This window comes from Macrosteles quadrilineatus, unplaced genomic scaffold, assembly GCF_028750875.1.
Source record: "Macrosteles quadrilineatus isolate MER2022 unplaced genomic scaffold, UCM_ALF_1.0 Scaffold_16__1_contigs__length_3527350, whole genome shotgun sequence".
NCBI classification, from domain to species: Eukaryota; Metazoa; Arthropoda; class Insecta; order Hemiptera; family Cicadellidae; genus Macrosteles; species Macrosteles quadrilineatus.
Window position 1 is genome coordinate 1,860,312 of NW_026542609.1, and position 13,772 is coordinate 1,874,083.

Sequence of the window (13,772 nt, forward strand, 5' to 3'; positions counted from 1 at the left end):
AACTTTCTAGTCATGATTCTTTAATTTATTTATTTGTTAAAATTTAATTATTTGTTATTTATTTAATTTTTAATTGATTCTTTGTTAATTTGTTCTCTTTGTAAGCACAGAAGGGTAAACCTTTTAATTTAAATATTTTAGAAATGCTTTGGGATAGTTGCACCTTGTTGAATTTTTGATATTATAGGCATTTGTTTTGTCTTTGCAGTTTACCCACGGCCTTTCACATTTTAGTTAGGGATGTGGGGCACTATCACTATGGGGGGCATGCTTCGTCTAGGGGACGGTGCGAGGAGGGGCCGGCTCTCTACATTCAATGCTCAAACGTAAGTAGTACCATTGACTATGGATTGTTAGTTAATGGTTAATGGTTAATAAGTTGTATTGATGGTCAAAGCTAGCACCAGCCACGCGTCAAATAAGCTTGACAATTATTATAACACCGAATAACTAGAATTTAATTGGTTTTATACCATAAAATATGACTTGATAGTTGATACTTACCATATTTATCATCTTAATTCAAACAATAAATGCCGTTCCAATGGTTGACTCACAAAACAACACTTTCAATGATTGTTACTGCCTACTGGCCCAAAATTAATTATTATTCTAATATTGCTGAAATGGGTCTGTATAACATAAACAAAATAGATGCATAATGAATTGCTTTAGGTTTTTGAATAGTATAAAAGTCTAATTACATTGTACCAATGACATTTGATATTAATTCACTGTTCATTGAAAATTTATAATATTTTATAGGATATAATCAATGCCAGAGGTTTTTCGATCCATGATGTTGTATTATTCTCACTTCACTCAATTCATTGTATAAACTTATCGTATCAGTATCAGTCAGATCTCAGATCAGATTTTTTTAGTTCGGTGTTTGTCGATATTCGATATTTGATTTTCATAGGTTCAGTTCATAGGTTATGTTTTTGTTGCCATCTTAAGAAAGAAAGAAAAGAAAAACCTAGTTAGCGACTTGATTAGACTTAATTATCAAAAAATAATTTATTCAAGGTTGATACCCAGAAATAAGAAATGTCTAACAACTAATAAGTACGCTTTTTAACTTTTTGTAATTAGAATAAGAACTAAGTGAAGGCTAATCCAATTTCAGTTGTGATTCGGAATATTGGTATGTACGTTAGGCCTTAATTATTTTTAAGAAAGTTAAATAAGTTAAAAAGGTAAGTTATTATTAATGGGTTGCTTAAGATTATAGTTTAACCTGTTAAGTTGGTTTTCATGTGATAACATCAGGTTTGATGAGATAACGATTGAGAATTTTTAAGTTAACATTAGCCTATGTCAATGTGGCAGTGAGTGGTACAGGGTTGGTTGAAGTTAAGCTTGACTATTGTTTGCTAGATAGTCTTAAACTTCCAACTAGTCTTAATTTTCTTTTTGTTGTTATTTCAGTTATAATTTGGTAGTTCATTTGATAAGTACGGTACCGGTAGCTTAGTTGAATAAAGTTTTATTTCTTATCAGTAATTTAGGTATGTTTGTATGCCTCAACTTAAATTTTCTCCCAATTACGTTCACAATGGAATTGATTGATTCTGAACGAATCGTTCCAATACTAACTTATAGCCTAGAGTTTTGGACAAGAATGTCTAGAAGTTTTGGTCATGAGAGTCTAGGCCTAGGAAATGTTGAGGAGAAGAAGATTCTTGTAACCACTAAACTATGTTGGTCATATTGCTGTTGTGTGTGGCCCTTCAGAGGCACCACCAAGGACTCAGGTAGCCTACACAGCTTGCCGATGGTGAAGTTAACTTTTTGACGTTCCACCGACATTGTGCACAATTTCCACTGTCACATCCATTTTAGTTTAAGCATCGTCTTGAATGATCAGAGTGAAGAGAGATTCACATGATCTGGTAATAAATTACCTTGATAATGTTGTTTTTCATCAGAGTGCTGTTTGCAGCATAAGATGTTGAAGCTGCTAGGTGAACGAATAACTTAGTAGGCCTACCTACTTACTTAGGTACTTAGTAGTGGTACTTAGTACCTAGTGTACTTAGTACGGTGCTTCTTCTTGTACCGCAGCCGGAACGTTTACTCTTAGGTTTATTCTTTTCAAAAGTTTGGGGCAATCGATTTAATCAGCCTAAGTTAACTGTTGTAAGATATTAAAGTAGGATCAACGTAATATTCATCTACACTTATGTTTCTTCAAACAAAACTATAGGCCTATTTATTAGATACTAGCTGGCCCGACAGACGTCGTCCTTTCCTAATGTGGTTTCATGTCAAATGCATGTTCATTTTCAAGATGAGCTCGTTCGCATGGCTCTCAATCACGTCTTGGTTGACGTTCGTTCGCTACGCTCACTCACCTTTAGGTTGGAGCTCGTTTGCTGCGCTCACTTGCCTTCAGGTTAGCTCGTTCCCTACGCTAACTCGCCTCCAGGTTGAAGTTCATTCGCTACGCTCACTCACCTTTTGTTTGCTAGTTAGCTGTTGTCATAAATTTAAAAAAGTAATAGTGCTGCGTTGGTTAACCTATTAACTTTTTAATGCTATTGAACATCACGGAATCAAATTGTTTAGTTGAACCAGCTGTTAAGATTCTTTAATTCCATTTAAATATGAGTACTCATAAGGTTAACATGGGAAACTCCAGAGCCACTGGGGCGGAGCCCTTTTGACGGATCTGCACCAAACTTCACACAAACCATCCTTGAATAATGCTTAATAATGCCTGAAAGTTTCATTACAATCTGTTGAGCGGTTTCGGAGTCCATAAAGGACAAACAAACATACGGTATATATATACCTAACTAGCTGGCCCGACAGACGTAGTCCTGTCCTATTGTGGTTTTATGTCACATGCTCGTACATTTTCAAGATGAGCTCGTTCGCATGGCTTAATCACGTCCTGGTTGAAGTTCGTTCGCTACGCTCACTCACCTTTAGGTTGGAGCTCGTTCGCTGCGCTCACTTGCCTACAGGTTAGCTCGTTCGCTACGCTAACTCGCCTCCAGGTTGGAGTTCGTTCGCTACGCTCACTCACCTTTTGGTTGCAAATTAGCTGTTCTCATAAATTAAAAAAAATATAGTGCTGCACCCTGTTGGTAAACCTATTAACTTTTTAATGCTATTGAACATCACAGAATCAGATAGTTTAGTTGAACCAGCTGTTAGGATTCTTTAATTCCATTTAAATATGAGAACTCATAAGATTAACATGGGAAACTCCAGAGCCACTGGGGCGGAGCCCTTTTGACGGATCTGCACCAAACTTCACACAAACCATCCTTGAATAATGCTTAATGATGCCTGAAAGTTTCATTACAATCTGTCAAGCGGTTTTGGACTGACAGGATGTTTTATCCAACGGTAACTAAACAGATTATGTCTATGACTGTAAACAATGAATATATAAAAATGCTGTAACTCTGTAACTATGACAATGACTGTAACTGTGACATTGACTACTAATAATGACCGGTACCTACTAAATGCAGTAAATTATTAATTATTATGCTGTAATATCTGTTTTTAATCATATTAAGTTATATTTTTCCAGACCCAATACAAACACAGAAACTTCAAAAATTTAGCAGTCAGTCTCCTCCAGTGGAAAACACAAGATGCCGAGGTGTCTAGAAGATTTAAAAGATGTAAGTTGTAAGTAAGATTAAAATGACTTGCAGTTTTGCTCTATTTTAATTGGAAAAGATCAAAGACCTAAAAGTAAGCTGTAATTTGTAAAATAAATGGTATCAGCTATCTGACGCATACTTTCTCCCATAAGCTTGTCCACAACTTTTATCATGGGTAAGCGGTGGGAGTAACTACAGTATGATATTTTATAGGGAAAATCACAAAAGTTGCAATAACTGTTAAACCGTAATTGTTACAGCAATGTGGGTTGCACTATTTTCTTTAGAATTATAAGGACCCACATTTAATTTGAATTAAAACCAGCTTTTTTCCTAACATCAGATTTTTTGTTATTTTATGGGTTCTTTTTATGGGAAAATAACATAAGTTACTGTTATGAACATATGAATCAGTTGTTACATAGCAACCAAAATTTTAATCATCAAAATGCTGTTTACTTTCCTATTCTGATCTTTAATATAACACAGTTACTTCTATTTCAGCATTTTGTCTTTTTATATTCTAATATTCCACTCGAAAGTCATCTCGAATCAATAACTTTTGAGCCATAATTTTTTACGGAAATAGGATTTGTACCATTTTGTTCAGGACTAATATAGCCTACTAAATTTTATGAAACTCCTCCGAGCGTCACTCATTTCATTGAGCGCGAACTTATTTTTTTTTCAACTTTTCCAAAATAATTTTTTTTTACCTAAAAATTTTTTTTGAAACAAATATTCCTTATGTTTTATGTATGATATTGAAGCCCATGATTTTCCAAACAAAATGGTATATAGAACAGTAGAATTAACATTGTTTTAAGCTTCTCAGATCCGTTTTAATAAAACCTTGCAAATAAATGCGCCAAAAATAGGTGGACATTAAGGCCTAAACTATGGACACTCGGAGGGTTAAGGGAAAATTACCATTAAAAATCAAAATTTTGAAAAAAATTCCTGGAGATATTCTACAAATGTTTCCCACTTATATCCGCATTAGGTTGTCCATGTTGATCTTCGTCAATGTTAATGTAGTCTGCACGGTACCACCCATTGTCGCCAGTACGTTTACAAATTTCAGTAGTTTTTTTAATAGCGAAAACATTTGTTTACATTAGGCCTACTTAAGAATTACCTGATTTCCTGCATAACCTCTCTGTCACAATTTTATTTGCTTCAATTGGCATTACTTTTGTTAGTTACTGTTATTACGTTAATTCTATTTACCTGAAAAAATGCAGAGTTGAAAGGCCTGATGTTGTTCAAATGTTTTTCCCCCCTTAAATGTGAATAATAGTTGAATCATTCAATGAAAGTTTTAGTAAAGGTTTCTTGGATATAGTCATATTCTTCTAAAATCACTTGACTTTTGATGGAAACACATAATTTAATGTCCTTGCCGTACCAGTTGTATTTAGCCTTATAGGGTTTTCCTCTGCAATAATAACAAAGTTAAGTCAATGTTTCCTACAAAAATAGTAGCACTTCGGCTAACATCCTTGTTCGTTGTTTGTAGTAATCTTCATATTGTATGTGTTCTTCATTATATAGGCTAATAACGATCCTATGTTTTCATAGTTAACAAATCGGTTCTTTCAACGATTGCTCAAGAAAATCCAGTACGGTACTATGTCAATTCATTTTTCTTATTTGGTGAAGTAGCCTATATCAAATTGTCCAGGCTATCTCGATTTTTTACGTTGTAATATGTAGGCTACAAGAACCCAAATTCAAATACTAAATATTTCATTTCAACCAAATCAGTAAATGTTTATACATGCGTTTCCTTGAATTGCAAAATAAATATTAGTAGCAATTAAATCCAGGTGAGCATAATGAAAACAAATATGTTCTTCACATGGGAACTTCAAAAGCCACTGGGGCAGAGCCCGAAGGACTTTAAAATAATAAGGCCAGTTTGCAAATCTACGTGACACACTCTTTCCATTGAGACGTAAATGGTCAAAATCGGTTAAGAAATGGCGGAGGAGTTCAAACGACAAATTTCGTGTTGGCGTAATTTTTATATAAAATATATAGATTAGTTGAAATGGCTGTTTTGTGCACATCTCCAGACTATTACCATTAATAAATTAATTTACTTTTTAAGGCTCCATCGTGGTTATCCCTGCCTCATGTTCACATGAAAAATCCATTTAATGTTTTGGAGAAAATCAATTCTATTGCTTCTGGAGGTCCAGAAAAATTGCAACTTATCATTGACTTTGATCGAACATTAACAAAGAGCCAGGAAAATGGAATACTGACAAAATCCACTTTCTGTAAGTAAAAGTTTTTTATTTATTAGGCAACATTAATTGTTCAGTTGTCAAACTGTTGAATTGCTATTGTAATTTAACTTGTTAAATCGTTATTATTGTGTATTGCAAAATAACTCGGTATGTATACCACTTACTACGGACAATCGCAGAATGATTGATTTTAAAATTGAATATGTTCAAAAATCATCTTTATCGGTGTTTTCAAGAAAACTGCCATAAAACAAATTGAGTGCTATGTGTCTTACTACATATTGTATTTTGCTTCATAGTTGGTACAGAATTTAAAAAGTTGAACTTTTTTGTTCAAAGTAAACTAGTAGTTGAATTGTGGTGTGCAGGAATAAAATAATGAAAAACATGCTTTTTTAAAAATTAATGATTGCTTAAAAAAGTTAGATTTATATTACTGTACTTCTTCCTCAATTTGTAGGCTCAATAGGCTATTCTTTTAAATGATTATCAAAGATTATTCATCGATGGCATTATAATGCCGAAACGGCCGTAACATAGTTACACAACAAGAATTTGAGCTGCAGTGACGAAGGTAAAGCCTATTTTTAAAGATTATTCATTTCATTTTTGCCTAGGACTGCTAACCCTTCTGCAATTTTAAGCAACTTCAACACTTAAAACCTGAGTCTGTATGCTAAATTCCAATTACCAATTTGTTTAGTGCTGGAAATCGCATGTAAAATGAAAATATTGTTGACACCATTTATTATGTATATCTAACATGAAAAATAAATGGAAAATATTACAAATTAATGTTCTTATTTTCTGTCATAGGTCTTCTTGAAAACTATCCCAGCGTTAATGAAGAAATAAGGCTTAAACTGAAACGTAATTTAGATAAATACCTTCCAATTGAAATCGATCCAAAGCTAACAGTAGAGGAGAAAATTCCCTTCATGGTGGAATGGTGGGAAATGGGAATTGAGTACATGAAGGGTGTTGAATGGAACATTGATGATGTAGATAAATACCTCAGACAAAATAGGCAGCCTTTCAGGTTTGTATGAACAAAAAATATATTTCTACTCTTAAAAAAGTTCTAGCCAGATGGAAATTTGACTGAAGTCAAATTTGTTACATATGAGGGTAAGGAAATTGCAATTACTGTAGTTTTATCCAGACTCATGGTGAAAAAGATAGTACTAGTAAGATATGAGTCATTTCATCTTTAAAAGTGCCGCAAGTTGTAATGAAGTTACGCCTACTTGTGGCAACTCTCAAAATTTCATGTTGATAATAAAATGAAGGCATTTTTTTTTGTAGTGATAATAAGTATGTTCAGGTTGCTGTTTTAATGTCAAACCATGTTGGGCTTACTTCTATGCAGGGTTCAATTTGAGGCTCGGTGTTTTTATGTACAACTAGTGTCCCTGTTGCTCGAATTTGAGCAATTGCTAAGTATTACAGCTGCGTTATTTTAAATCGAATAACAATTATTATGTCTGATGACTTTATTAGATTCGACTCAAAGATTATGGAAATACTCTAGGTGTATTCACCTTTTTTCAAAAGCTGATCTCGTGTTTTAATGTTTTCTACAAATAGCTTTACTCATAGCTGCATTAGGTTGTCCACAATAACGATTATAAATTCTAAAAGAAAAACCGTTATTTATATTTCTTTTCCAAGGTTGTGTTCTATGACTTTCCTATGTTTCCATAGTTTGCAAACCGGCTCTTTCAATGATTACTAAGAAATGCAGCACAGTGTTAATTAAGTTTTCTTTTTAGTATATCAATCTATCCAGGCTCTCTCGCTTTTTCCATTATAATATTTAAACCCATAATGTTGTTCAAAAGTTTATTGCGGACATTTTCCATCACAATTAAAAAACAATACACATTGTTTGCAATAAACCTTTGAACAACATTAACTCACCATCACCAACAATGAACTTCAAACAAAGTAAACCCATAACTTTGTAATAAAAACTTTTTATGGAATCAAAAAATATACCAATTTGGTTGCTGAAAAGTTTTGAATTCTAAATACCATTTACATATGTATGTTACTGAACGGTCGCATGTAGACCTACATTACAAAAATACAATTTATTCTTCAAAGCAGTTAAGAGAGAAACAACCTGCCATAACCAATGGAGCTTTTGCATTATTCTGTGTCTAACTTATATTTGGTAAGATTAAAGTAATTAAAATTCATTGTGTAGCCCCAGAATTTTCATGTCTGCCTCCGTACCGCGACCGGTAAATAGTAGGCCTACTAAGTGTTAAATGTTTCGTACAATGTATCGTGTTTTGTGAATTTATTTAAATGTTTTTTGACGAGTCTACAATGGACGAAACGTTCTTGAAGGACCACTTGACAATGCCTATGTATAGGCGAAACATGTAGTGGGTTTAACCATACATCTATGAACTGTGGACGTGAAGGTATGTACCTTACATTTTAGTAAGATTAAAGATAAGTTATTCTGTTTTGCAGGGATCATACAAAAGACTGTTTGGAGCAATTGCAAAACACCAAAGTTCCGGTGTTGGTCTTCTCAGCTGGGATTGGAGAAGTCGTGAAACTTTCTCTCAAACACGAAGGTTTCCTGACAGACAACGTTCACATTGTGTCCAACTTTCTCAGGGTAGAGGACGGAAAAATTGCTGGGTGCCAAGGCGATATCATTCACGTCTTCAACAAAAATGAACAACTCATTCAGAACACAACTTACTATTCAGTATGTGGATTGCTTTAGCTAGCTTATTAGTTCCACAGAGAAGTTTGGTACAGAAACTTGCTTTTGGGAAGACCGTGCGCTTTCAGCTTTAGAATATTGTGCTGGAAATATACTTGTGATATTCTAGGAAGAGCCTGAGTGGCGAGCACTGTTCAGAAATTCCTATCGCACAGGTCACAACAATATAAAAAAAAAACAATTTTATACTAAGCTATTAATATTTTACTAAAAAACGCACTTTATTATCCTCCCTGTAGCAGCAAACCTAGGTACTCGTTAAACCTAATGTTATTTGAATAGATTTAGTTTAAAATCAATTCAGGGAAATGGGAATTCTCTTAGTCTGCAGGTTTTCTGCAGCCTGGGGTATTATCATATTTTGTGTCTTTACTGGTCGATTGAAAAAGTACTCCTCAAAGTCTGATATACTGTTCTCTTGTATATCATCTTGTGTCATCATTTGTATATATCTGTTTGTATATCTAATTTCTTGTGCTACTGCAAGGCCACACTAAAAAAACAGGCCGTAATGCTCGTCAAGCATGACGTCACGATAGAAGACGGCAATGACGTAATGTTTGCCGTTTGTGATCAGCTGCTTGTTTTAATCTTTCCTTGGAAAATAAATAAATAAATACCCTCTGTCACAAAAATATCAAACATTACGTCATTACCGTCTTCTATCGTGACGTCATGCTTGACGAGCATTACGGCCTGTTTTTTTAGTGTGGCCTTGGCCACTGTCAACTATATCCTCTTCTTGATGGGTATTTTTTAGTAAATTCTTCTTTGGAAATATTGTCTGTCAATGTAGACTACTTAAGCAGGTCCTACAACTTAAATTACAATTTAAGTGTGTGTTTGCAGGAGTTGTCTGGGCGCAGTAATGTCATTCTACTCGGAGATTCAGTCGGAGATGCAAAAATGGCTGACGGTGTACCTCATGACACTGTGCTCAAGATTGGGTTTCTCAACAATCATGTAATGAACCTTTCACATAACATAACCTAATAATTAGTAGATTATATTACCTCTAGTAATGTGACAGGTGTACTATACTCTGTTAAGTAACAAGTCCAACAAGGTATCAAGATGACTCAAAGTTTGTTCCTTATTCCTTTAGTAATGGACTCCGTCGTTTGTTTAGGAATCTGTTGTTAGCTTCCCGGTGCATTCCTATGTCAATTTTTTGTGTCGATTGAATATTTGGGCATAGATTTCTGAATCATCACTCCAAGTCCTCATCGCTGAGTGATGTCGATGAGTACTAAGGACTCAAGTGATAATAGTTCTCCAAGCTGCCATTACGAGTCCAAGTATTCAAGTAATAACTCAAGTCAAAAAACAATGAAGTAAATTTTTGTACTTATACTTAACTTGTCACATCACTGATTTACTAAAAATACAAGGCACACTGGTAATTAGTATGCAGTATAGTTAAACATAGATTATTTCTAACTGATTTGCTTTGTGGGCTGTCTGTGGCACAACATGGTCTGTGGTATTTTTATACGTTAAAGGTAGTTTTTGACAGAATCTGAATTTTCAATACTTAATGTAACACCTGCTTTTAGCGCATTTCCCTATAGGGAAGTAGCTATTACCATAGGTGGCATAAACTAACTGGTAAGAACTAGGCCCAGGACTGATTTACTTTTTCATTTTGATGTCCCCAAAGGCCAAAAACACCATTCGTTCAAATTTTTATATATGTATATATATATATATATATATACTAGCTGACCCGGCGAACTTCGTATCGCCTAAGTTATAGGTTTCCCCTAAGACAGACCGATGGAAAGAAAGTACCGTTATGTTTAATTTTCAAGATGATCTCGCATCGCTCAATCACGTCCTGGTTGAAGTTCGTTCGCTACGCTCACTCACCTTTGGGTTGGAGCTCGTTCGCTACGCTCACTCACCTTTAGGTTGGAGCTCGTTCGCTGCGCTCACTTGCCTTCAGGTTAGCTCGTTCGCTACGCTAACTCGCCTCCAGGTTGAAGTTCGTTCGCTACGCTCACTCACCTTTTGGTTGCAAATTAGCTGTTGTCATAAATGTAAAAGAAATAATAGTGCTGCACCCTGTTGGTAATCCTTGTAACTTTAATGCTATTGAACATTATAGAACAGAACCAACTTGTTTAATTGAAACAGCTGTTAAGATTCATTAATTCCATTTCTCATAAGGTTAACATGGGAAACTCCAGAGCCACTGGGGCGGAGCCCTTTTAAGAATTTCGAAACGGGAAATAGTTTACGTCCGATTCGCATACCTACAGAATTTACACACCAAATTTCATAACGATCGGTTAAGTCGTTCCGGAGGAGTTTGCAGACAAACACTGTGACACGAGAATTTTATATATTAGATATATATATATACCTATATATATTTATAATATTAGTAGGATATATATAGATTTATTATGAAAACTGTAGTGATTAGGGCTACTATTTTTATATAGAGGGGGGTTTTATGGGGTAAAAGTTTGTTTTTCTCATTTTTGACCCTCTTAACACAAAATTTCACAATTTCTCTCCAGACCTTTTTAAAGAGCTTAAAAAAACAAATAATTTAGTATTTCAAAGTGTTTTTGTACAACTATTGGTTACGGAGAAAATTCAAAAAATCTTTATTTTAAAATTCCCATGTTATTCTTATGGAGATTGTTGTAAAATGTTGTAGTTTGCTTGTTTATGGATATATTTTTATCAAATTTGGTAAATTTATTTATTTTATACTAAGTTATTAATATTTTACAAAAAAAAAGCTGTTTTTACCCTCCCTGTAGCAGCAAGGCTAGGTACTCACAAAACCTAAAATCAATTCAGGCAAATGGAAATTCCCTTAGTCTGCAGGTTTGCTGCGACGGGGGTATTTATATTTTAAGTTGTATATGTCATTCCATGTCCAAATTGTATATTTCATCACTAGGGCGTAAGGTGACTCTTTTCGACCCGAGCTCAAGTTATACGATAAGTGATGGTTGAAAAGGCACTTTTTGCTCGTGTGTTGAACTATATTTTTTGTCATGCTGCAACTAAATTAGAAAATAAAAAATACTTTTCATCTAACTAAAGATAACTTCTTGAAACGACTTCCAAATTGTTTTCAATTTTGCTAATGCAAACAAGCAGATTACTAGTAAGTGATTACATCATCTTGTCAATTACGTTTGTTTTAGTGTACTTTATACAATTGATATGACAAACTACGCAACAATAAGCTACAACCAATTAAATCAATCTATACATAATTTTGATCTATTGCTTACGGCGTTTACAGCAGCTGACTTTTACTCCCTAGGGAGTAGAAGAGCTACCTTTGGACCATGTATTAAACACAGCTGTTTTTGCTGCAGCATGAAAAAAACAAAGTTTAAGATGATTCAAATGCTATTGTATCTTCAATAAAATTTAGTGTCATACAATAGTCCAGTCAATGAATGATCCAAAAGTGGGTGTAGATTGCGTGAGCAGGTAACTAAGCGATTCCTTCAGAAACTTGTTCAGGGGGCTTAAGGTGTTAACATACCAAAAGTCCTGACTCATAGGTGGTGAGTCAGGGGGGTGGAGGAGAGAAAGGGGGGGTAAAGGTACGCATTTTGGCTTTTTTTATTATATCTCAAAAACTATCAACTTTTTGTATACTATACTAAATTATAAAATTGAAGAAGATTAAATTTTCTACAAGAAAATTAAATAATGTGTTTATTTTGGTTAAACAGATGACGAGTTATTACTTATTTAATTAATATCTTATTAAAATACTCCTTCCATAAGAAATACATGTATATTAGTATGCGAAATAGGGCGAATCCTATCCGCTCAAAGGAAATATAACCAATATTCTGGAAATGTTGACAAAATTTCCAGTAATTTGACGTTGTAATCATAAAAATTGTTCTAAAATTAAGGCAAGGGCGAGGTAAAAAAATTGTCGTGTTTCGTTGTTTTTATTAAGAATTATGAAAAAACCCTCAAATCATCCCGTTTTTAAAAGCTTACCCACGCTTTAATTTTTGACAAAATTGTATGATTAAAGTGTCAAATTGCTGGAAATTTTAGCAAGATTTCCAGAATATCGGTTATATTTCCTTTGGGCGGATAGGATTCACCCCATTTCACATACTAATTTACATGTATTTCTTATGGAAGGAGTATTTTAATAAGATATTAATTAAATAAGTAATAACTCGTAATCTGTTTAACCAAAATAAACATATTATATAATTTGCTTGTAGGAAATTTAATCTTCTTCAATTTTATAATTTAGTATAGTTTACAAAAAGTTGATAGTTTTCGAGATATAATCGAAAAACCCAAAATGTGTACCTTTAACCCCCCATTTCCCCCATCCACCAACCTGGCTCAACACCTAGGAGTCAGGACTTTTGGTATGTTAACACCCTAAGCCCCCTGAACAAGTTTCTGAAGGAATCGCTTAGTTACCTGCTCATGCACTCTACACCTCATTCCTTGACTGGACTACAAGTATTTTAATTGTGATTATTTTCACTATAAAATTTATTTTTTTCATTACAGATAGAAGAGGCGTTGGAACAGTATAAAGAACTGTTTGACATTGTGTTGACCGATGATCAAACGATGGATGTTCTGCTTCATATTCTGAAACGAACTCTGTGATATTCAACTGATATTTAACCCAATAGCTTTATTTTTATTTACAGGCAAGAGATCAAACGATTTTAAATAACACGCTTATTATGTTTACTCTTAAACATTAGGCTTTGTATTATTTGTATACCAGTTGTTATTAAATTATATTTTTCTGTTTACAGATGTTATTTATAGCCTATGTCCTGATATTAAATTTGTCATCCATACTATTACAGTAGACTCCCTCTTTTTCGGACTCCTCGGGACCAATGCCGGACTGGATAACGGTTTCTCCGGTTAAACCGACGTCCCTAAAAACTCGTTAAAACGGATCGTTTACTGTGATATTCGACTTAAATTTAGGAGGGCATTGTATATAGACATCTCAAATATTTCCCACGAAAACATTCGTTTCAGTACTGCCCACTTCCTGCCGATCCAGTCCGGTTAAACCAATGTGCTGATAAAAATTGTCAGCACAGATCTGTAACTTTTTATGTTTTAAGTTAAAATAAATGGAGTAAACATTAGAGTATTATATTG

At 34.1% G+C, this 13,772-nt stretch overlaps 1 protein-coding gene across 3 annotated transcripts; it reads left to right on the forward strand.

The window, feature by feature from the left end:
* The first annotated feature begins 913 nt into the window (after positions 1 to 913).
* LOC129005126 (7-methylguanosine phosphate-specific 5'-nucleotidase A-like) lies at positions 914 to 13,408 on the forward strand. Of its 3 annotated transcripts, none has more exons than XM_054433939.1 (7): positions 914 to 1,147; positions 3,551 to 3,644; positions 5,740 to 5,911; positions 6,698 to 6,920; positions 8,366 to 8,609; positions 9,477 to 9,590; positions 13,155 to 13,408. In XM_054433939.1, exons 2-7 carry the CDS (start codon positions 3,615 to 3,617, stop codon positions 13,254 to 13,256), a joined length of 885 nt encoding a protein of 294 aa, XP_054289914.1. In that variant the 5' UTR covers positions 914 to 1,147; positions 3,551 to 3,614; the 3' UTR covers positions 13,257 to 13,408. The 3 variants fall into 3 exon arrangements, with proteins under 3 accessions (XP_054289914.1, XP_054289916.1, XP_054289915.1); XM_054433941.1 differs by having other exon boundaries at positions 914 to 1,068; XM_054433940.1 differs by lacking the exon at positions 914 to 1,147 and adding an exon at positions 1,152 to 1,199.
* The last annotated feature ends 364 nt before the right edge of the window (positions 13,409 to 13,772 follow it).

What these genes read in the sequence shown, in the direction of transcription:
- LOC129005126 (XM_054433939.1), top strand. Translation starts at nt 3,615, where the DNA reads ATGCCGAGGTGTCTAGAAGATTTAAAAGAT. An exon ending in AGAACACAACTTACTATTCA is followed by an intron (nt 8,610 to 9,476) that starts GTATGTGGATTG and finishes GTGTGTTTGCAG; the next exon opens with GAGTTGTCTGGGCGCAGTAA. An exon ending in TTGGGTTTCTCAACAATCAT is followed by an intron (nt 9,591 to 13,154) that starts GTAATGAACCTT and finishes TTTTCATTACAG; the next exon opens with ATAGAAGAGGCGTTGGAACA.